The 23,734-nt window shown below is 38.5% G+C and overlaps 1 protein-coding gene across 3 annotated transcripts in view; it reads right to left on the reverse strand.

The window, feature by feature from the left end:
• Positions 1 to 23,734, reverse strand: part of LOC130919979 (proto-oncogene vav-like) — a 46,371-nt gene that overhangs the window by 916 nt on the left and 21,721 nt on the right. For 2 of the 3 annotated variants that reach the window (XM_057842668.1, XM_057842669.1), the window contains exons 14-29: positions 21,014 to 21,082; positions 20,563 to 20,649; positions 20,203 to 20,288; positions 19,997 to 20,132; positions 19,819 to 19,928; positions 15,320 to 15,421; positions 15,139 to 15,233; positions 13,243 to 13,265; positions 13,124 to 13,160; positions 12,160 to 12,296; positions 11,524 to 11,589; positions 6,428 to 6,459; positions 5,354 to 5,464; positions 5,132 to 5,219; positions 562 to 706; positions 47 to 198 (exon numbers count right to left, since the gene is read on the reverse strand). In XM_057842668.1, coding sequence (XP_057698651.1) covers positions 47 to 198; positions 562 to 706; positions 5,132 to 5,219; positions 5,354 to 5,464; positions 6,428 to 6,459; positions 11,524 to 11,589; positions 12,160 to 12,296; positions 13,124 to 13,160; positions 13,243 to 13,265; positions 15,139 to 15,233; positions 15,320 to 15,421; positions 19,819 to 19,928; positions 19,997 to 20,132; positions 20,203 to 20,288; positions 20,563 to 20,649; positions 21,014 to 21,082 — 1,476 coding nt within the window. The remainder of the gene's footprint in view (positions 1 to 46; positions 199 to 561; positions 707 to 5,131; positions 5,220 to 5,353; positions 5,465 to 6,427; positions 6,460 to 11,523; positions 11,590 to 12,159; positions 12,297 to 13,123; positions 13,161 to 13,242; positions 13,266 to 15,138; positions 15,234 to 15,319; positions 15,422 to 19,818; positions 19,929 to 19,996; positions 20,133 to 20,202; positions 20,289 to 20,562; positions 20,650 to 21,013; positions 21,083 to 23,734) is intronic. The other variant, XM_057842670.1, reaches the window with a different exon arrangement.

Here is a 23,734-nt window from a genome sequence, read left to right on the forward strand (position 1 = left end):
GTCTTAGAGACTTTGCGTACATTTTCAGTTTTTTTTTCTGGCTCACCTTGCCATACACTTCTCCTTTCCACCAGCCACTGTGGCCTTTCCTGGAAAGGATCCTAATGGTGTCTCCTTCGCGCAGCGACAGCTCAGAGCGATCGCGTGCCGAGAAGTCGTACCTAGCCTTCGCCATGCCAAAGAACCGTGCGCTGCCTCCTGTCAGGACAACATTCAGAATGACCCGACAGATTAGAAATGGTAAAAAATCAAGGCGCCATAAACAAAGTTGAGTCGAAAACACGGAATTAGTATTTTGATCATTAAATGCTCAATTTTTTTTTTTTTTTTTTTTTTTTTGCTTGGAATATCTCACCTCCACAAAAATTCTATCTGTTCATTTTCTTTAGACAAAATCTATTTTTAGATATCATTTAGATATAATATTTTTGCATTTTGCTCCTAAACGCTTGAACAATCACCAAATCGAGTCGTACATCATTTCAAAGCACTTTATGAGAGTTAAGACACACTGTCCCCAAATAATGATGACGAAATCAAAAAGCATGTTCTCCCATTTACCTGTAGAGAGGCACAAACCTTTGGCCGCGTGATGCATATTTTGTTCCTCACTCTGCTCGGCTTGCTTGTACGGCGTACGAAGCATTGTGTCCACATCCTTGATGCACTCCTTTAGGGAGTTCTGCTGGTAGTATTCAATCATCTCCTACAAAAATGCATATAAGCATGCGTTAAAGTGACTAATAAATTATTTAATTGTGCCAAAGAAAAATTGTTTAACAACCCATCCTTCCATTATCTACCGCTTAATCCAGGGTAGGGTGGCTGGGGCAGCAGCTTTAGCAGGGAAGCCCAGACTTCCCTCTGCCCAGCCACTTCAAAAAACTCATCCGGCAGGATCCCAAGGCTTAAACGCACCTACTGTGTGCCTAATGCTCGATGACGCACCGCTGCCATGGCTTTCCGGCAGAACATTTATATTTTTAAGAGGCATTGGAGGGGTTGTAATTTATCCGCTGATACCCCAGGAAGCAATGCTAGAAATTCCGTGGGCCCATGGTGAAGTTGTAGTCGACCGGAACGCACCTACTCTGGGCAAGTACTGCATGACACACCTCTTGTCAGTGGGGCTTCCAAGTTAGGGCCCACCCCCCATAATTGTTCTGGTGTCTGAGAAGCTGAAAAACGGATTATTTCTATAACTCTTCTAAAATTGTTCTCAATCTGAACACATTTTTAACATATCTTCAACATATTTCATGTATTTTTAAAAATTCATAGGGTCGCAAGGGTGCTGGAGCCTATCCCAGCTGAAGATGGGTAGGAGGCATAGTACGCCCAGAACTGGTTGCCTGCTGTAGATGTATACATTTCCATTTATTCAGTTGAACGTATACATTGGGGCAAATAAGTATTTAGTCAACCACCAATTCTGCAAATTCTCCTACTTGAAAAGATTAGAGAGGCCTGTAATTGTCAACATGGGTAAACCTCAACCATGAGAGACAGAATGTGGAAAAAAAACAGAAAATCACATTGTTTGATTTCTAAAGAATTTATTTCCAAATTAGAGTGGAAAATAAGTATTTGGTCACCTACAAACAAGATTTCTGGCTGTCAAAGAGGTCTAACTTCTAACGAGGTCTAACGAGGCTCCACTCGTTACCTGTATTCATGGCACCTGTTTTAACTCATTATCGGTATAAAAGACACCTGTCCACAACCTGTCAGTCACACTCGGAACTCCACAATGGCCAAAACCAAAGAGCTGTCGAAGGACACCAGAGACAAAATTGTAGACCTGCACCAGGCTGGGAATACTGAATTTGCAATAGGTAAAACGCTTGGTGTAAAGAAATATACTGTGGGAGCAATTATTAGAAAATGGAAGACATACAAGACCACTGATAATTTCCCTCGATCTGGGGCTCCATGCAAGATGTCACCCCGTGGCATCAAAACGATAACAAGAACGGTGAGCAAAAATCCTAGAACCACACGGGGGGACCTAGTGAATGACCTACAGAGAGCTGGGACCACAATAGCAAAGGCTACTATCAGTAACACAATGCGCCGCCAGGGACTCGAATCCTGCACTGCCAGAGGTGTCCCCCTGCTGAAGCCAGTACACGTCCAGGCCCGTCTGCGGTTCGCTAGAGAGCATTTGGATGATCCAGAAAACGACTGGGAGAATGTGTTATGGTCAGATGAAACCAAAATACAACTTTTTGGTAGAAACACAGGTTCTCGTGTTTGGAGGAGAAAGAATACTGAATTGTATCCGAAGAACACCATACCCACTGTGAAGCATGGGGGTGGAAACATCATGCTTTGGGGCTGTTTTTCTGCAAAGGGACCAGGACGACTGATATGTGTAAAGGAAATAATGAATGGGGCCATGTATCGAGAGATTTTGAGTGAAAATCTCCTTCCATCAGCAAGGGCATTGAAGATGAGACGTGGCTGGGTCTCTCAGCATGACAATGATCCCAAACACACAGCCAGGGCAACAAAGGAGTGGCTTCGTAAGAACCATTTCAAGGTCCTGGAGTGGCTTAGCAAGTGTCCAGATCTCAACCCCATAGAAAAAATATGTAGAGGGAGTTGAAAGTCCGCGTTGCCCAACGACAGCCCCAAAACATCACTCCTCTAGAGGAGATCTGCATGGAGGAATGGGCCAAAATACTAGCGACAGTGTGTGAAACGCTTGTGAAGAGTTACAGAAAACGTTTGGCCTCCGTTATTGCCAACAAAGGGTACATAACAAAGTATTGAGATGAACTTTTGGTATTAACCAAATATTTATTTTCCACCATGATTTGCAAATAAATTCTTCAAAAATAAAACAGTGTGGTTTTCTGATTCCCCCCCCCCCACACACACACACACACATTCTGTCTCTCATGGTTGAGGTTTACCCATGTTGACAATTACAGGCCAATCTTATATTTTCAAGTGGGAGACCTTGCACAATTAGTGGTTGACTAAATACTTATTTGCCCCACTGTATCTGTTCATTTCACATCGTTGCACATAATCATTCTCTCTTCTGGTAACTGTGTGTTTATCTACAGTACTGCTTGCATACAAGGACTTTTTCTTCCATTGTTTTGTCTAGGTATGGGCCGGCACTAGGGTGCCACCTGGGTTTTTCCAGTGTTTGTTACAAGGAATATAAACGGTATGATATAGAAGGTCGAGGCACTTCTGCTCGAGGCGTCTTGGTGGAATGTCCTGTCTGTCCGTTTTTCTTATCTTTCCTTAATAAAAGTATATATCCGAGGTGATTATTGCTTTCTTTTGTTCCTGAATTGTGTGTCGTCATCTCCTGTTCGTTAAGAGAATTTCTTTCCTTCGCTGCCAATCGCAGATATTTCATGTATTCAGAACCCAAATCATCTAAACGACTGCACAGTCCCCTTAAAGAGCATACGACTGGAGAAAAAGTCTTAAATAGCATTATTATGTGAATTACAATCATATTTTGAGACGATTCGACTATATGCAACAATTTAGCAAAGCGCAGATGACGAGAAATTAGTTTTTTAATCTGCCGTTTAGCCACGCCTACTATTATAGGGCTCTAGCGTCCCCAACAGGTGGATGACGTCAGCGGGTGACTGGGCTCATCGGTTTTACTATTCAGCCCATTGAGGGGGAATTATTCAGAACGAGGAAAACGCGACGAAGAGAGCCGCAAAATGTCATTGTTTCAGTCTCTCTACTCCAATATTTTTACAGGATATTCTTTTTATCCAAGTATTTTTCCCCAATAGCTAAATAAATGGCTTGAGAAGGACCAGTCAGCCCGTCGAAGGGGAACTATTCACAACGAGGAAAACGCGACGAAGAGAGCTGCAAAATGTCATTGTTTCTGTCTCTTTACTTCAATATTTTTACAGGATATTCTTTTTATCCAAGTATTTTCCCCAATTGCTAAATAAATGGCATGGTCATGACAAATAACAGTCTTGTGCTAAATGGAATATGAAATAATAAAAATGCACTTATTCAGGACGACATGGCAAAATTACTCCATAATGGTCAAAACTGTCGACTTCACCTTTACTGTCGCATCTCCCGAATGATATTTTCTGACACCTAAATCGGACATATGTCATTTCCCTTCCCCGGCTTCGAAGAATGTAAACAAACCAAGAGGCGTGACAGCTAGCCGACATGCTAACCCGAACCGAGTGATGTTTCAAAGTGTTCGAAGCGGAAAATCACACATAACTAGCCCGGATTATTTGACATGACGACTGGGTTGTCGATTGTCTTTGCGGATCGTCAAACCGCCCGGCGGAGAGCAATTTACAGTTCGTTCCCCGGAGGAGGGCGGCTGCAGTTGTTGTGCAGCTAACGTGCAGCTAATTTGCATGAGGAGAGCTTTTTATTTGCCTATCATTGATCAAAGGTAAGTAGTCCTTTATTGAAAGAAAGTTTGTAGTGTTTACTTTGTAATTGCTCAATTCGTATTTGACATAATACAAAACAAGATGTTTACTCAATTCCTCGTAAGTCCAGTGGTCCCACAGTAGTAGGGCTTGTTTTGGCCAATATCCACAGTGAATGGGAACCTTTTGAAACTCCAAAAAGGCGCACACGCCTCTCCCTCATAAAGCAAGATTTTTCTGCAGCCCTTTGGCTGGCGTGATGCGAAAAATAAACATATTAATCCGCAAAATCAGCTGAATCCTTAGTCCTCATACACAACGGTACCGCTGTTTAGTGAAGAGGACGCCTTCACCCGTACACGTCACAGCGCCCTCCTCTTCAATGCAAGACCGAAGCCGGAAGTCACTCATTTTCATGGCGCGGGATTAAAAAAAAAACTAAATAAAGATAGCGATCGCTTCCACACACATCCAAGCGGTCCATATCATTCAGGAGCATAAAATACCGCGTGTATTATGAAATAAACATGCATTTTCGTGTCACATGCACTTTAAGCACGTACATGGTGATATACAGTATTAATAGGAAGATATTACAGAATATTGACTTTTTTGTGTGTGAAATGTGTTTTATTATAATGGCTGTTTGTGTTGTTTTTTTTTTTGTTTGTTTTTTTTTGACAAAAGCAAGCTTGCTATTAGGTTTAATGTTAACATTGACCAGTGAGACTCACCACTAAAGCCTTGAAGGCCTTCTTCTCATTCATGCGGAACAGGCCATCACAGGATGTGATTTTAATATGTTTGATGTCCATGTTGAACCTGACACAATGAAACAATGATGTACATTTTTTCACGTTATTAGAAAAATTGTAAAACCGTTCTCATTAGGACAGGTTCAATTCGCATGTTGATCTTTCGGCAAGCACTAATTTGTTACATTTCTTCAAACTTACATGATGCTGATGGCGAACTCTCCACCATCTTTTTGTCGGACCAGGTAGGTTCCGTCGGAGCGGGACATGAGCAGGTCTTTGGCGGCGGGTCGATCCATATTACCCGCAAACCTTCAAGCATTTTCAGTCATTTCAATTGGGTAAGATTATTATGAATGTTATGAATTATGAATGTAATCAAAGAACAAATTACACTTCTGTACAAAAAATTGCAAATAAGACAGCAATAATCTAAATGAAATAAAATGATTAAAAATGTTTTATATGAAATCAGAAGAACAGGATAATGTAATGAAAATGATGGATAAAATCCCAAATTAAAATTTTTATTATGAATCGAAAATAATTGTGAAACAAAAATATAGTTTCGTAAGAAATAACTGAATTAAACTACATTGCAATGAATTACAATACTCAATGATAATTTAACATAGTATACAATTATTTCATGCATGACCCTCGTGAGGAAAAGCGGCATGGAAAATGAATGAATGAATTATGTCACGACCGCCCTGGAAAGGGTTAATGATGAACCTTAGACAGGAAATGGAGTACCACAACAAAAAAATAATTGCTAAAATAAGTTATACAATACATAGATTAAATGCATGTGTGTTAGGAATATAACAATATTCAAAATATCGTGATATTGCAATATATAACTTTCAAAATTGCTGTGGCCTTGTTGTGATATTGTCATAGTTTTATCTCAGTATTAAATAATAAAGCATTGTGTCTTAAATAATTATTTGTTTTTGCTGGGTTATCTACGTAGTCATATGTTATGCTGGAGTGCAACAGTTGTCTGCTGGAGAAATGGCATTTTAGAGGAATACGAATTTTGGCATTAGACTAACCTACTGTAATTTTGAAGAGCCCCCACCCCAAAAAATAAATAAATGAATAAATAAAAATTGGGAAAACAATATGTACTGTGAGCTTTCTAAACATATTGCAAAAATAATTATACAGTGAGATAAACTCTGTAACGATATTGAACTGTGAGATTCAGATATTGTTGCATCTGTAATGCATATAAATAATATAATAATTTGAAAATAATGTTCCACTCACCAGCTGTAAGCAGACAGGTCTGGAGTAGGCCTCTGTTGTGCAAAAAGACATTACACTGATGTAAACAACATTCACATTTTCATGGCATACAGTTGCAATCACAGTTTACACACCTTTGTTCAAATGCTAATTTTTATTATGTTAATAATAATATACTATTCTTACAGTATATTTTAGTGGTAAAGACTGGTAACTTAACTATACTACAGTATACGGTATACAACTGTTTTAGTATGAAGAGGGTTTGCCTGCCTAAGGGTTTGCCTGCTGTACTGATTAAATGTAAGCTAAAAGTGGAGCAAACACTAGTGAGCAAACAATTACAGTATTTCATTATGGAGTACGGTAGGCTTAACCCCATCTGGAAACTCTCGATCTCGACTATAGGCTACAAAAATTCCACACCAACTTTCAACATCTGTAGGATACCAAAAAAAAATGCTTTCAATTTTTGGAATTCACGTTTTTGAATAGGTGAATGTTGCTCATTGAGGCCGGGAAAATTCCGTATTTCTTACGGGGTGAGCTGGGACCTCGCTTCGGAGCTTTGTAATAGACATCACGAGGTTCCAAATGGGGCTGGAGTGGGCTAAGATAACAGGTAAATTTTCAGCACTACACTGACACAAGACGCCATCCTTCCTTTGTGAAGTACTTTGTCACATCCTGTTGGCCTTTTCTACCCCTCTCCTGTTTTGCTTTCTATACTTTCCTCTGTTGATAACCCGATTTTTGTTTTGAAAGCATTTCTGCAGTACCGCACACTCCAAGTCATTCAGACAGGTGTAAATGCGCACCGCTGCTCCCGGTCTGATTGAAGGAAGGGCGGACCAAACCATTTAATGAAAATACGGGGGTTGGGGGGGGGGGGGTGGCAATACATATGCTCTCTGGGTGTTTACTTTTTGCCAAAAACAAAACAAGAAAAAGAAACCCTTCGTTTTATTCCTATTAAAATTAGAGGTGTGCAAAATTTACGATTCTTAGATTATTCGCGATTCGGCCGTGGAAGATTCGAGAACGATTCACAAACATCCAAATTCCGATTATTGAAATATGCGAAGTAAAGCGGAAGTACACAACACTCAGCGCGCCGCGCGGTCTTCGGGACGGAACGGAGCGAGAGTAGCTAAACATCATGCTTCCCATTGCCCGGCCCCTCGGGTAATGCCAATGCTCAACCCATGGCTCTAGCTCAACTCATGCAACGAGATAAAAAAACACAACAACATACCTGACTGCTGCCGAAAAGCTGCTACAAGTACATCCATATAATGTTACGGTGGATATCATTTATATAGGATTAGATGCAATATAGATTTGGTAGTGTTAGCAGCACATCTACAAAAAGCTAGATGTGGGCGTTATAAACGGCCGCCATCTTAAAGCAGTACACTTCCCTGCAAGGCTGTTGTAGCGAACCTTCCAAGCAAACCTAATTAACTTTTTATCTAAAATACTCCTAAATCGGTAAAATATTGACTTGAATCTATCTTTAAAATAGTTTTAAAACTTTCACATGTCGAAAGTTGACAAAAGGGAAATTATGGAATAACGGGAGCAATTTTAACAAATTTAACGGTTGATTCACAACATTAAATTAATTGAATGTAGTTTAAAGCTGCTGATACAGAATGGGGACTGGCGTTTTTTATTTAATGTTATTTTTGTCTATTTGTTTACTGCTATATGTTAAATTGATACTGAATTAGTATTGTGGTTTAGCCCGAGAGTTTTTTTTGAACAATTTTGGAACTAATGTACAAAACATTGAAAAAAAAAAGAAAAAAAAAAGGAGGGGGGTGCATCAATAATCGTTTTATAATCGAATCGGAGCCTCTGAATCGTAATCGTAATCGAATTGTTAGTTGCCCAGAGATTCCCAGCTCTAATTAAAATTATAATGATTAATATTTAAATTTACAGACGATTACCTAATGTTCTAATTTTCTTTGTGGGCCCCATCACGGCATGGGCCCTTAGAATCAATATCACTTTTCACCCCTATACGGTGCCCCTGCTCCTTGCACACTATCAAGGCACCCGAATGAGGCCTACAAAGAAAAGAAAACTGAAAGAAAAGCTGCCTCTGGCACTGGGTGCCTTGACAATGTTCAAGGAGTCATGAAATATGGAGACTATGAAAATGTTTTGGGCCGCAATGTTGGATGTAGTGTCAGAAAACTGGGTCTGTGTCAGAGGTCATGGGTGATCCAACAGGACAATGACCCCAAAAATACCTCAAATAGAATCAAGAAATGTTCGGCGACAAAGCGCTGGAGAATTCTGAGGTGGCCATCGATGAGTCTGGATCTAAATCATATTGAACACTACGGAGAGATCTCAAAATTGCTGTTGCAAGAACGCACCCTTCAAATCTTAGAGACCTGGAACAGTTCGCAAAAAAGTCGTCACCCAAAATTCCATCTGAGAGGTGCACAAAACTTGTTGATGGTTATAGGAAGCGATTGCTTTCTGTTATTTCTTCTAAAGGATGCGCAACCAAATATTGAGTTGAGGGTGCCAACAATTTTGTCTAGCCCATTTTTTGCCTTCTGTGTTAAGTTGTGTTCACTTTGTCTTTTCTTTTCAGCTTGTTTGTGTTTTTCCATTGCACAACCAAGAAATAAACACATTCATACTGAAAACATTTGTAATTGCATTAATTTCAGGAAAAATTCGGGCGGTGCAGTAAATTCGTTCATGACAATTTTATATATATGTATGCATATATTTATATATATATACAGTGCCCTGCAAAAGTATTCGGCCCCCTTGAATCTTGCAACCTTTCGCCACATTTCAGGCTTCAAACATAAAGATATGAAATTTAATTTTTTTGTCAAGAATCAACAACAAGTGGGACACAATCGTGAAGTGGAACAACATTTATTGGATAATTTAAACTTTTTTAACAGATAAAAAACTGAAAAGTGGGGCGTGCAATATTATTCGGCCCCTTTACTTTCAGTGCAGCAAACTCACTCCGGAAGTTCAGTGAGGATCTCTGAATGATCCAATGTTGTCCTAAATGACCGATGATGATAAATAGAATCCACCTGTGTGTAATCAAGTCTCCGTATAAATGCACCTGCTCTGCGATAGTCTCAGGGTTCTGTTTAAAGTGCAGATAGCATTATGAAAACCAAGGAACACACCAGGCAGGTCCGAGATACTGTTGTGGAGAAATTTAAAGCCGGATTTGGATACAAAAAGATTTCTCAAGCTTTAAACATCTCAAGGAGCACTGTGCAAGCCATCATATTGAAATGGAAGGAGCATCAGACCACTGCAAATCTACCAAGACCCGGCCGTCCTTCCAAACTTTCTTCTCAAACAAGGAGAAAACTGATCAGAGATGCAGCCAAGAGGCCCATGATCACTCTGGATGAACTGCAGAGATCTACAGCTGAGGTGGGAAAGTCTGTCCATAGGACAACAATCAGTCGTACACTGCACAAATCTGGCCTTTATGGAAGAGTGGCAAGAAGAAAGCCATTTCTCAAAGATATCCATAAAAAGTCTCGTTTAAAGTTTGCCACAAGCCACCTGGGAGACACACCAAACATGTGGAAGAAGGTGCTCTGGTCAGATGAAACCAAAATTGAACTTTTTGGCAACAATGCAAAACGATATGTTTGGCGTAAAAGCAACACAGCTCATCACCCTGAACACACCATCCCCACTGTCAAACATGGTGGTGGCAGCATCATGGTTTGGGCCTGCTTTTCTTCAGCAGGGACAGGGAAGATGGTTAAAATTGACGGGAAGATGGATGCAGCCAAATACAGGAACATTCTGGAAGAAAACCTGTTGGTATCTGCACAAGACCTGAGACTGGGACGGAGATTTATCTTCCAACAGGACAATGATCCAAAACATACAGCCAAATCTACAATGGAATGGTTAAAAAATAAACGTATCCAGGTGTTAGAATGGCCAAGTCAAAGTCCAGACCTGAATCCAATCGAGAATCTGTGGAAAGAGCTGAAGACTGCTGTTGACAAACACTCTCCATCCAACCTCACTGAGCTCGAGCTGTTTTGCAAGAAAGAATGGGCAAGAATGTCAGTCTCTCGATGTGCAAAACTGATAGAAACATACCCCAAGTGACATGCAGCTGTAATTGGAGCAAAAGGTGGCGCTACAAAGTATTAACGCAAGGGGGCCGAATAATATTGCACGCCCCACTTTTCAGTTTTTTATTTGTTAAAAAAGTTTAAATTATCCAAAAATTTTGTTCCACTTCACGATTGTGTCCCACTTGTTGTTGATTCTTGACAAAAAATTAAAATTTTATATCTTTATGTTTGAAGCCTGAAATGTGGCGAAAGGTTGCAAGGTTCAAGGGGGCCGAATACTTTTGCAAGGCACTGTATATATATATATATATATATTAGGGCTGTCAAACGGTTAAAATTTTTAATTGAGTTAATCACAGCTTAAAAATTAATTAATCGTAATTAATCGCAATTAATCGCAATTCTGACCATCTATAAAATATGCCATATTTTTCTGTAAATTATTGTTGGAATGTAAAGATAAGACACAAGACGGATATATACATTCAACATATGGTACTATGGTACATCAGTACTGTATTTGTTTATTATAACAATTAATCAACAAGATGGCATTAACTTTATTAACATTCTGTTAAAGCGATCCATGGATAGAAAGACTTGTAGTTCTTAAAAGATAAATGTTAGTAAAAGTTATAGAAATTTTATATTAAAAACCCTCAATGTTTTCGTTTTAATAAAATTTGTAAAATTTTCAAACAAAAAATAAACTAGTAGCTCGCCATTGTTCAGTACCACCAATTTTCATGGTGCTGAAAACCATATAAGCAGTCGCACCAAAGCGCCAGCAGAGGGCGACAAAACTCCAAAAACACAAGTAACAACAAGTAACAAGTGCACATGACACTTTACTGTCATTTTAATCTGTTTGAGCGGGGCATGTGCGTTAATTGCGTCAAATATTTTAACGTGATTATTTTTTTTTAAATTAATTACCGCCCGTTAACGCGATAATTTTGACAGCCCTAATATATATGTATATGTATAAAACTAATACTAAATGATTAAACTCACACACGAGAAAGGAATAACTCTGCTGCAGGGAAACCAGCCCGTCTGACCCCTAGTCAAGTTTTTGCCCTGAGGAAAAGAAAACAAAACATTTTGGTTACATTATTTTGTCAAACAGGTCTCAAATTCAGTATGACAAAAGATAAATTTAGAATATTAGTGTTTTAAGTTGGTAAATGCAATGTAATGCAATCATTTTGCTACTATAGCAATACATTTTTTTTAAAAGCTATTAAAATAAACCTGTGTATTAATAACGTGGCAAAAAAACAACGGCAACTTCAAAAATATATACTTTATATAAAGTCATTCAACCATAATAATTACAGTAAATCTAATAAAACAATTCAGCTACTCTACGAACACAATTGTTAAAAGAAAAACTATCATGATTATGTATTTAAAAGACATAAAAATGTCATAGAATTTCAAAACATGCCAATCCCTTTGAATATGTCTAAACAGCAAGAATTTATTTACAAAAAATAATTTCAAGCAAAAAGTACTTAACTTGATAATTAGATGAAAAAAATAGAAGTAATTTTGAATTTGAATTGGAGGATGAAGCGGGGATACAAGCACATTTAATTTAAGCACATGTAAAGATGGAGCCTGGTTTCAACATGGCAGATAACTCACCTCCCACCATGACAGCTCCACCTCGGCCCGTGTCAGTTCCACCACATCACCCTTAGACAGCTGCAGCGGCCGACCGAAGCTGGTGGGCGGTGGTGGCAGGCCAAAGTATTCCTGACATGCCTCCATCTTGGGAAATCCTGAGTAGGATACATCTATGATGTAATTACCGGTAGATATAATTATGCAAAAGATAAAAACTAATACAAAATGATGAAATTGAAATGTTCTTCACTGTAAAATATCAGATTTTAATTTCAAGTAACATTGAGCACTATTTAAGTACAAAACATGAATAAATCTAGAAAGACATTAATAAAAAAAACATTTATCGATTAAATCCCAATAATTCATGTAAGCAATAAAATATTCCTCTTTGATAATTCTGATGTTAATATAAGCATACTAAAAATAATGAACCAAAAATGTAGAGCAATTACGAATAATTAAAACTATTACTATTATTAACTATTATATTTATTACTTAATAATTATGTCACTCTGATAATTGTAATTAGACATTCAGCATAAGAAAAAAAAACTGGAAGCAAATTCAAATATATATATCTAATATTTTACTTATTTAAAAAAAACAACAACCTATATTTAATATTTGATTCTGTCATTACAAAAGTGACAAACTACGTATTGAAAAAAAAGAATATAGACTGATACTAATGACCTCAATAATCTCAATGAATTGAATAACAATTAATTGTAATATATTCAATTTACAATTGTATAAAAAAAAAAAAAAAGTTCAAAAATGAGGATTAATTAGACTCCTATATACTGTAAGCTTATAAAAGCATTTTGCACGTTAGTTGTTTTTCTTCAAACAATAGCCATTCATTAAAATATTTTTTTCGGTTTTAGTCCAAACATAATATTAAAAAATAAACCTGCAATCAAATCAGATTATATAAAGGAAAGAAATAGTATGTGTACAATCAGTTTTGCATCTTACCAAGGCTGGCATTCCCTGAGGACCCATGTGTCCTATTCTAAGGGGAATAAATGAATAAAAATGTTTTTATTTAAGCACATAAGAAAAAAATAATATTAAGGCCATGAAGTGACACATACCTTCCTGGCAGCACTTGCATGGTCTGAAAATGGCAGTGTTAACAGTGCAAATTAACAGATGAGAAATGAATGACGATAGTTTTCTTTCACTTATTTGTAATTCCTCAATTAACCCTCCTATTATGTTGAATCATTACAAAACACACTCTTGTCAGGTTGCCGGCCAAATTGACACTTTTTAAGTTTGACTCTGCGGCAGCATTTGTTGACCAATCATTAAAAAACATTAAGAGAATTAAAAAAATGTATTTGAATAAAAATATGGTGAGGCGTTAAACCAAAACATTTTTATGTTGACGGGGAATGCATGGAAACTCATTCACTTATTTGTTGTAACGTGACAAAATGACACACAGCAACTCGAAGGAAGTGAGCTTACACCAGGGGTGTCCAAACTATTCCACATAGGGCCGCAGTGGGTGCTGGATTTCATTCCAAAAAACAAGACACCTTTTCACCAATCTGGTGTCTTACAAGCAGGGGTGTTACCACGGACATGCTCTGCCCACCCAAAGAAAAATGGATGTAGTACAAACGGCAGTCTGGGCACCGCGTATGGTATCCCATTCATATAGTACTGATGTGTTCTAAGTTTTAACCTTTGCGTTGTTACCTCCTCTTTCAACTTAAAAAAAAAAAAAAGAAAAAAAATTAAATGTTGGTCTTGTTCCTAGTGGGCGCTACACACATGTACGCATATTTTGATTTTTTTTTTTTTTTTTTTTTTCACCAGTGTTCACCTGGGTGTTGAGTTTGGTGAGTTGTGAAGCATTCTGAGGGGGTCAAAGTAGGGCTCAAAGCGTCAGCTGGACAAAGAATGACTGCTAGGGGGCGCTACATAGTGTATTTGGAATTTGTCTTTTCACGGTATCAAAGATTGCGACCGTCTTGACCTGCCTGCCGATTTTGGTGCATTTTGAATAATTCTAAGGGGGTCAAATTGAGCTAAAAGGGTTTGCGTAACAAAGAATAACTATAATAATAATAATAATAAAACCAAGGAACCACTTTAGGTTACCTTAAAAAACATTGTCACCTGCATGTCCAGTTATGGATGTGTTCTAAGTCAAATCAAATCAAATCAACTTTTATTTGTTTAGACCAAATCGCAACAACAGTTATCTCAAGGAGAAAACAAAACATGTTTTAAGGTGCAGTAGCCCTACGCTGGATTTTGATCTACTTGAGCATTGTGGTTCCCCTAATGCCCACCCACCCCTGGCATCCTGGTAACACCACTGCTTACAAGTGTAATCAGTTGATTGCAGTCGAGTGCTGCCTGTTTTAGCAGAATATTTATTGGTTAAAATGACTGTGCTCGATTGGTAGGAACAAAAACCAGGACCCACAGCGGCCTTTGACGACTGGTTTGGCCAACCCTGGCTTACACTATTCAACAGTCACCATATTTGTGCACCTAGTCAATTCCGCATTCAAACACGATTGCTGCTTTGACATATGTCCAAAGTAATCGATCCTAAGCTTTGTTTCATAAGAAACGCTCAAAACGGGACAAGTGTGAAAGGGCCCTAAATGTGTATTCATTCACTGAACAAAACTTTGAAACCAGCCAAAATTTTATTAATTAGCTGGCAAATAAAGAATTGCTTAGTCTGAAAACAGCTGACATTGAAAGAATTTAAAACACATTCTTGTTAGGGTTGGATTAATGGCATTTACATTCATTCCAAATCCAAGATGATCACCAAATTACATAAACTCCTACATTGAGGAAACCTCTCTAGGTTGAAATTAAGGGAAGAACATCAATAGAAAAATGTTGCTTTGCTGCCACCTTGTGGTAACTATACATATGAAGAAATGTATTTATTATTTGTGGATTTTCTCTGGTTTGCCAGACCCCTAAAAAGGGGACGAACACTAGAGGAGACTAACCTGAGCTGCGCCCGCAAGCTGGCAGTCTGCCCAAGCACTCTTTGTGGGCGGCTGTTTTGCAGCGTGTGCAGCGGTAGCCCTGGAAAAAAATCCCTCTGACGGGATGAGAAAAAAAAAACACAAAAGAGGAGTGAGAGGGTTTTGATATGAAGAGTGAGCAGAGACGGACACACGTTGGTACCTCAGCATCATGGAGCATGCCTTGCAACACGCTGTCTCCTCAAAGTTGTGCATCTGGAAATCGTGGTTGTTCGCTGCTGCATTCTCGGGACACATGTTGGACCTGTCCAGATATTTAGCAACATGAAATTTGGTAGACAATCCATAAGCCATGCCTGAAAAGACAGGGAGTCTACCATTTTGGTTTACAAAAACCATTTTAGGCACCAACTTGTCCCATAGATTTTGGCTACCATACTGTATTACCCCGGACCCCAGCTTCCACATCTTCAACCTGTTGCCCTCTGGCAGGCACTGCAGGGCCATACCAGCTAAAACAAACAGACTGAGAGACGTTTTTTTTCTAAGAGCGTCCCCATATTCCAGTTTGCACTGAAATGTCACTGTCATTGCACTGCTAATGCCACAACATTGTCACATGCATCTCACTAAGTTCAGTGGTAGCTCGACATACGATCGCTCCATCACACGATATTTTCGACATCCGACATAAAGTAAAATTTTAATTGCCATTTGATTTTACATCCAACGACATGCTCGAAATATGACGACATGACAGCGCTGCAGATGGACGCACGGTGGATTTTCTTGTGAGAGAAATCAACGCAGGTTCCAAGAAGGTTAGTGCAGGTGGTGAAACAAGGAAAACGATGATGCTTACCATTCATATGAAGATAGAAATGATAGAAAGATATGAGCGTGGGCTGCGCATCCGTGAACTAGCTCAACAATACGGCTGTAGAATGTCTACGATCTCCACGGTCCTCTTCCGACCTCCGTTCGCCAGTCTTTGTTAGTTAAGGTGACAATTATTATTGCCGTAATACTGCCAAAGAAATCTGAAGTTACATCGGGTTTTTATAATTTATTTCATTATATTTGTGACTGAGCCTGAATGATATATCGTTTAAACATCGCCATCGCGATGTGCGCATGCGCGATAGTCCCATCGCAAGGACGTGCGATAGTTTTTTTATTTTATTTTTTTCAATCCACAAACCTTTGTTCTGATTCATTCGCTCGCACAGCCTCCCTCACCCCCTCTCCCAGCTCTCAGTCGCTGCGGCACTTGCTTATTAAAGTTAACAATGGCTTTGATCTAGCCAAAGAAACAGACTTCACATGGGCAGCAATGTGTCAATCAATGTTTAACTTGTTAAACAGTTTCTGCAAGGAAGCGCGGGCTGGAATGAATGTGTGTGTGTGGTTTGTGGGGGTATGTGTGTGTGTTTGGAGACGTTCGAGACATATAAAATAAACGCCAGAAGTGATCATGAGGAGTTTGTAATTTCTACATGTCACTCCAAGAGTCACAGCCAAGTTAGGTAAATAGAAGCATTTAATAAAGCCAAGCATTTTTCTACTACAGTACTTTATTCTTGTTTAAAAATGATTCGGTGGGACAGTTATGTTTAAAACTGATCATAATTATTACATTTGAAGTGCTTAATCATAATTATTACATTTGAAGTGCTTAAAAACATTTATTAAAAAAAAAATAAAATTATATACTGGACTGTCTCAGGAAATTAGAATACACAATATTCTAATTTTTTGAGACAGTCCTGTGTATATATACAGGACTGTCTCAGGAAATTAGAATACACAATATTCTAATTTCCTGACTGTCTCAGGAAATTAGAATACACAATATTCTAATTTCCTGACTGTCTCAGGAAATTAGAATATTGTGTATTCTAATTTCCTGAGACAGTCCTGTATATATACAGTGGGGAGAACAAGTATTTGATACACTGCCAATGGGTTTTCCCATTGGCAGTGTATCAAATACTTGTTCTCCCCACTGTATATATGTATCCTAGGCCTCTGGTAGAGGACCCGAGCTTGAAAGGAGAGACCATACCGCCCGGGTGGGCGAGACGACGATTTATTTTTTAGATATATATATATACATTTATTAAAAATCATACTTTGGGGAAAAAAGGGAGAAAAAAACATGCCTTATATGTATCTCTTTCCAATGCTCTATCTGAATAAATACATTGAACACACACACACATTAAAAAAAAAAAAAAAAAAATTGGGGGCGGGGGGGGTGCGCTACTTTGCAGTTTTTCACTTATTGTTGGTGGGTTATGGTCCCCATTAACGGCGAAAAACGAGGGATCACTGTACACTGTGGTCATGGTGAGTCATCTAAAGTCTTTCCAAACAGCTGTTCAAGTCATCTAGTGAAAATTTGTTAAAAAAAAAAAAACGATATATTTTTTTCTAATATCTCAATATAATATCGCAATATATCGCAAACCCCCCAAAAAATCGCGACAATAGTTTTTTCCAATATCGTTCAGGCCCAACGTAAGCTGATCGACGCCGGATGGACAGATGACGTCGCCGACGCTGATTGGCCACGAAGAAAGGGCGCCAAGCTTTAAAAGTCAGACGCTGTCAAATGACAGCTGAGGTCGCATTTTACAGCATTCGTGCTGCGGTCCTCCTCGCCAACTGTTTGCTCGCCATCCATCCACTTGTGCATTTGATCGCTTGCTAGTTACACTCCCGCTTTTTCGGTGAGGTCTTTTGTGTTTATTCATTATTGCATCGTGTTTGTTCACCACTGTAAATAAGAGCACCGAAGCAGTAGGGGTAAGCGGCCATTTCTGTTTAACCTCCTGTCTCCTGTTTTGTTTAGAGTAGGAAGCCAGGGTAGTGGCTGTCTTTTTGCTATTTCCTTTTTTACAATCAGGGTTTAGTTAGCGGGTGGAGTTGAAGTGTAGATCCATTTTGTTTGTTGTTTTGGCCTGGGTTTACCCTAAAGATATCTTCTTCCGCATTTTGTATATAGTGTTCACTGCGAGTTTGACTATTGTAAATAAATTGTGCCTCTTGTGAACTTGTGTGGCTCGTTTTATGTTACGCCCTTAGCGAGCCGTCCGTGGAACGTAAAAATATTATTCCGGTTTTTATTAATAATTTATATGTTTTGCTATGTGTAATTGCCATTTGTAATAGTACCAGTACTATTTATTAAGGATGTACGCTATGTTTTCAGGCTGTGGAACGAATTGATGGAATTAGAATGTATTTTTATGGAAAAAACCTGCTCGACATACGACCATTTCGACTTGCGGTCCTGGAACGAATTAACTTCGTATGTAGAGGTACCACTGTAATATGTTCTCAGACACCTGTGTCAATCTGAGCCCTGCTTATGCAATGTACTGTTACATTATTGCATTTTAACACTGTTACATCAGTATTATATCAAGTCAGCCATCTGCCTCCTAGTCTGAGTACTGTAAATGGTCATATACGCACTGTTATATTCCGACTACCGCACTACTTGCGGTTAGTCATTTATTCCCAATATGTGTACCGTGTAACTTGTGGTTTTATATTAGCCTAATTGTAGTTTTGTTTTATGTGGTGCACTTTATGATGAAGCTTTAAATCTCGTTGTACTCTGTACAGTGACAGTAAAGGCTATTCTATTCTATTCTTATTCTATTCTATTCTATTGAATAAGTTTTTTTAAAATAAGTTTTTTCTTCTTCCCACTCCCTTTCGAATGCAATTATTTTTGTTGAATTATACTGTATTTTTTTTTTTGTGTGTGTGTGTGTTCTCGAAATAAAAATCATCATCATTCTATTCTATTCTATTCTATTCTATTCTATTCTATTCTATTCTATTCTATTCTATTCTATTCTATTCTATTCTATTCTATTCTATTCTATTCGAACCACATATTTTATAATACATGGACAATGCTGAATTGCAGTGTTGTTAATAACAGCGTTTCTAACTGAAATATTTTTTTCAGTAGTGAAGCTTGAGTTGTCTAATTTTTTCACACATCAGCTGACTGCCTGGAGAGAGCAGAGCGAGAGGGGGGAAGCTTGTGGTGTCGCCGTTGCAAACGCGATGACGATGGCTAGGTGGGCAGGTCATGCCCTGATTCACTGCATGCTCTGGCAAACACAAGACAGCCATAATGGCAACGGGCTAGGGAATTTCAAAGGTAGCGTTCTCAAACTTGAATTATATTTAATCATGTTACTTCATATATAATATTTAAGGATAGTGTTCTGCTTATTAATGTGCAGTAGGCCTCACATACAGTATAAAAGATTTGCAATGGTTAATGGTCATCTTACATTTGTATTTTCTTTACAGGCTAATATCTTTGATCCAATTACATACCAATGATCTGAAATACAGTTCTGGATATAATGTTTTTATTCTTCAATCGGTTAATATAAACATCTTTGATGTAAAAGATTGTATAGAATGTAGAATGTAATAACGTGTAGGACATCAAAAGTAACGTCAGTTACTTTACTGAGTAACTAATTACTCTTACAATGACGTAACTGAGTTACTAACTCCATTACTTTTTGGGAGAAGTCATTTGTAACTCAAACTAATTACTTTTTAAGTCATTGTTGCATGTAGATGGAGCATGGCATTGATATTAGACTACTCGTCACTGAACATAAAACTTCCATAAATAACAAATTTTTCACTTTTTGAACTCACTGAGCCATTTCAAACTGCTCCAGCCATTTCTTCTTCAGTTCCCGCGTTTTGAAGTACAAGTCATAGCCGCACTTCCCGTAAGAGTCCAACAGTAGAAACAGGTAGGACCACTAGGCACACACAATTCAGTGTTAGTGTCTCACCTCTAGGAGTGGGGAAACAGAGGAGAGTAACGCACCTTCTTTTTGTCCTTGTCCCCGGCCGTCTCATCTCGCACTTGGTAGTGCTGGAGCTGGATGATCTCTTTGAGCTCAAAGGTCTCACCGCTCTTCTTTTTGCACACAAACACAGCCTTGTCGAAGAGGAAGGCGTATCTGCGGATGACATCACACAACATGCTACACAAACTTAATACAAATAAGAGAGATTAGAATGAAACCTCACCTTTCCTGCTTAGACTTCTTTTCTGTGCTGCAAATCTTAAGCTCTCCATCCATTTTGGGGCGGCCAAACAGGGCCAAGGACTGTGACTGCGTATAAATTACACAAGTGTCATGGAGAATTTTTTTTTTTTTTTTGTAGTTTAGGCCTTAAATTGCCCATTAGAAGCATAAAGAAATTGAAACATTCAAATCTACAGGTAAACCTTTTGAAAATACAAAATAAACATACTTGAACTATCCCCAAAATTATTATTATTATTTTCATAGACAACTACAGTTTGACCCTCTAAGACCAGCGGGAAAATTGAGCTCAACACCACCCCGAAGATATAAGAGCAGATTTCTAGTCACATAACCTTACCATGTTCTCGATGGACAACTGAAAGGTGGTGATTTGCCTGAGGATCTCGTTGTCCCGCTTTACCTCATTGACACATTGCGCCAGGTCCTAAAAGTCCAAGAGACGTTAGTTAATAAGAATCACTATCATTATAGCATTTATTGCAATTTCACATGTCACGAACATAGAGCAACAAGATGTCATTCCAGGCACAACTCGCCAGGAGAACAGTTACAATGGAAGCATACATGGGCAGACAGTACAAGAGATATCTCAGTACGGTAGTTCATTTTTACTTCCCGTCTTCAATGATTTTGATATTTATGAATGATTTTTATTTTAGGTGAGTTGCACACTGCACAGGTCACATTCATGGTGGAAAAAGTTTTGAAATTATTTATTTCGGTACCATTTATTTTTAATCATAAAACTTGGGAGCTTTGACTCTGACTGTACATGCTGGCAAACTCACTCGCATGGCGTCGAGAGCGGTGCGCAGGTTCTCCTTTTCAGTTGGATCACGTGTGTATTTCACCAGCTCCTGGAGGTGCAAACACAGCAAAGGGTAAGATTTTTCATAACTTCATTTTGGTTATTAGTGCGATACATAGAATATTATTCATGTATAAATAAAGATAAGAACACTGGCAATTTTTATCATTATGACTTGTTGAATTATACAGTGCCTTGCAAAAGTATTCGGCCCCCTTGAACCTTGCAACCTTTCGCCACATTTCAGGCTTCAAACATAAAGATATAAAATTTTAATTTTTTGTCAAGAATCAACAACAAGTGGGACACAATCGTGAAGTGGAACAAAATTTATTGGATAATTTAAACTTTTTTAACAAATAAAAAACTGAAAAGTGGGGCGTGCAATATTATTCGGCCCCCTTGCGTTAATACTTTGTAGCGCCACCTTTTGCTCCAATCACAGCTGCAAGTCGCTTGGGGTATGTTTCTATCAGTTTTGCACATAGAGAGACTGACATTCTTGCCTATTCTTCCTTGCAAAACAGCTCGAGCTCAGTGAGGTTGGATGGAGAGTGTTTGTCAACAGCAGTCTTCAGCTCTTTCCACAGATTCTCCATTGGATTCAGGTCTGGACTTTGACTTGGCCATTCTAACACCTGGATACGTTTATTTTTGAACCATTCCACTGTAGATTTGGCTTTATGTTTTAGATCATTGTCTTGTTGGAAGATAAATCTCCGTCCCAGTCTCAGGTCTTGTGCAGCTACCAACAGGTTTTCTTCCAGAATGTTCCTGTATTTGGCTGCATCCATCTTCCCATCAATTTTAACCATCTTCCCTGTCCCTGCTGAAGAAAAGCAGGCCCAAACCATGATGCTGCCACCACCATGTTTGACAGTGGGGATGGTGTGTTCAGGGTGATGAGCTGTGTTGCTTTTACACCAAACATATCGTTTTGCATTGTGGCCAAAAAGTTGAATTTTGGTTTCATCTGACCAGAGCACCTTCTTCCACATGTTTGGTGTGTCTCCCAGGTGGCTTGTGGCAAACTTTAAATGAGACTTTTTATGGATATCTTTGAGAAATGGCTTTCTTCTTGCCACTCTTCCATAAAGGCCAGATTTGTGCAGTGTACGACTGATTGTTGTCCTATGGACCGACTCTCCCACCTCAGCTGTAGATCTCTGCAGTTCATCCAGAGTGATCATAGGCCTCTTGGCTGCATCTCTGATCAGTTTTCTCCTTGTTTGAGAAGAAAGTTTGGAAAGACGGCCGGGTCTTGGTAGATTTGCAGTGGAATGATGCTCCTTCCATTTCAATATGATGGCTTGCACAGTGCTCCTTGAGATGTTTAAAGCTTGGGAAATCTTTTTGTATCCAAATCCAGCTTTAAACTTCTCCACAACAGTATCTCGGACCTGCCTGGTGTGTTCCTTGGTTTTCATAATGCTCTCTGCACTTTAAACAGAACCCTGAGACAATCACAGAGCAGGTGCATTTATACAGAGACTTGATTACACACAGGTAGATTCTGTTTATCATCATCGGTCATTTAGGACAACATTGGATCATTCAGAGATCCTCACTGAACTTCTGGAGTGAGTTTGCTGCACTGAAAGTAAAGGGGCCGAATAATATTGCACGCCCTACTTTTCAGTTTTTTATTTGTTAAAAAAGTTTAAATTATCCAATAAATGTTGTTCCACTTCACGATTGTGTCCCACTTGTTGTTGATTCTTGACAAAAAAATTAAATTTCATATCTTTATGTTTGAAGCCTGAAATGTGGCGAAAGGTTGCAAGATTCAAGGGGGCCGAATACTTTTGCAAGGCACTGTATATGGCGGAAAACACTCAGGTGACTTGAAGTTCCGCTCTGAGACCCCCAATTTGGCGGAATTGTATCTAAATTGTCCTATATGCATGGGTGATACATCATTGGAAAGCTTAACAACTCAGTTTTCTGGGGAAGAAAAATTTTGAATAGGAGGGCATTTCAAAAAATATATATTTTTAACCCCCTAAATCCTAACTCGAGGTGAGAACATGAGAGAGCATAATTAAAGACACCATGATTTCACGAGATATTATCGCGTACTTACCTTGTTTCGATCCAAAAACTTTGTGTAGCATGTCTCACCGAGTGTTAAGACACAGCTGTGAATGGCCACAGCTGGAGTTTGTGGGGATTTTATGGGTGAAACATGGTAATGTAACAAGCGTCGCAATGCAGAAATCGCAGACATCAAGGAGTGGTTGAGATTTTCTTTTTTTTTCAATTTCTCTTTCTTTGGATGGATTATTTATCATCTAACATATCGGGGAAAATGCGACAGTAACAAAAAAAATACAATGAAGCGATAGTTACGAGGTAGATATCCGTGACCTATTTACAATTTTTTTCATTGTGAAGTAATTTATTTAAAAGTTTAAAATATGCGAGAATAATTTTATAAAGTCGTTTTAAAAAAAAAAAAAAACAACAACTAAGTATTAGACATCAATTAATGATTCTAAGCTAAAAACGATGTATATTTTGAATAATAAATATAATTGCTTATCTTCGTTTTATGGCTGTGTTGAAACAAAAGCAGTTGCACGTTGTCTGTAAACGGGGGTCACATGGGGAAAACGGACAAATTAAAAATAGTTCGGGGGCTTAATGTGCCATGAAACTGCTATGGCAGCATATAAACATTATTCTATCAAACACAACAGTT

The sequence above is a fragment of the Corythoichthys intestinalis genome, chromosome 8, assembly GCF_030265065.1.
Source record: "Corythoichthys intestinalis isolate RoL2023-P3 chromosome 8, ASM3026506v1, whole genome shotgun sequence".
NCBI lineage: Eukaryota > Metazoa > Chordata > Actinopteri > Syngnathiformes > Syngnathidae > Corythoichthys > Corythoichthys intestinalis.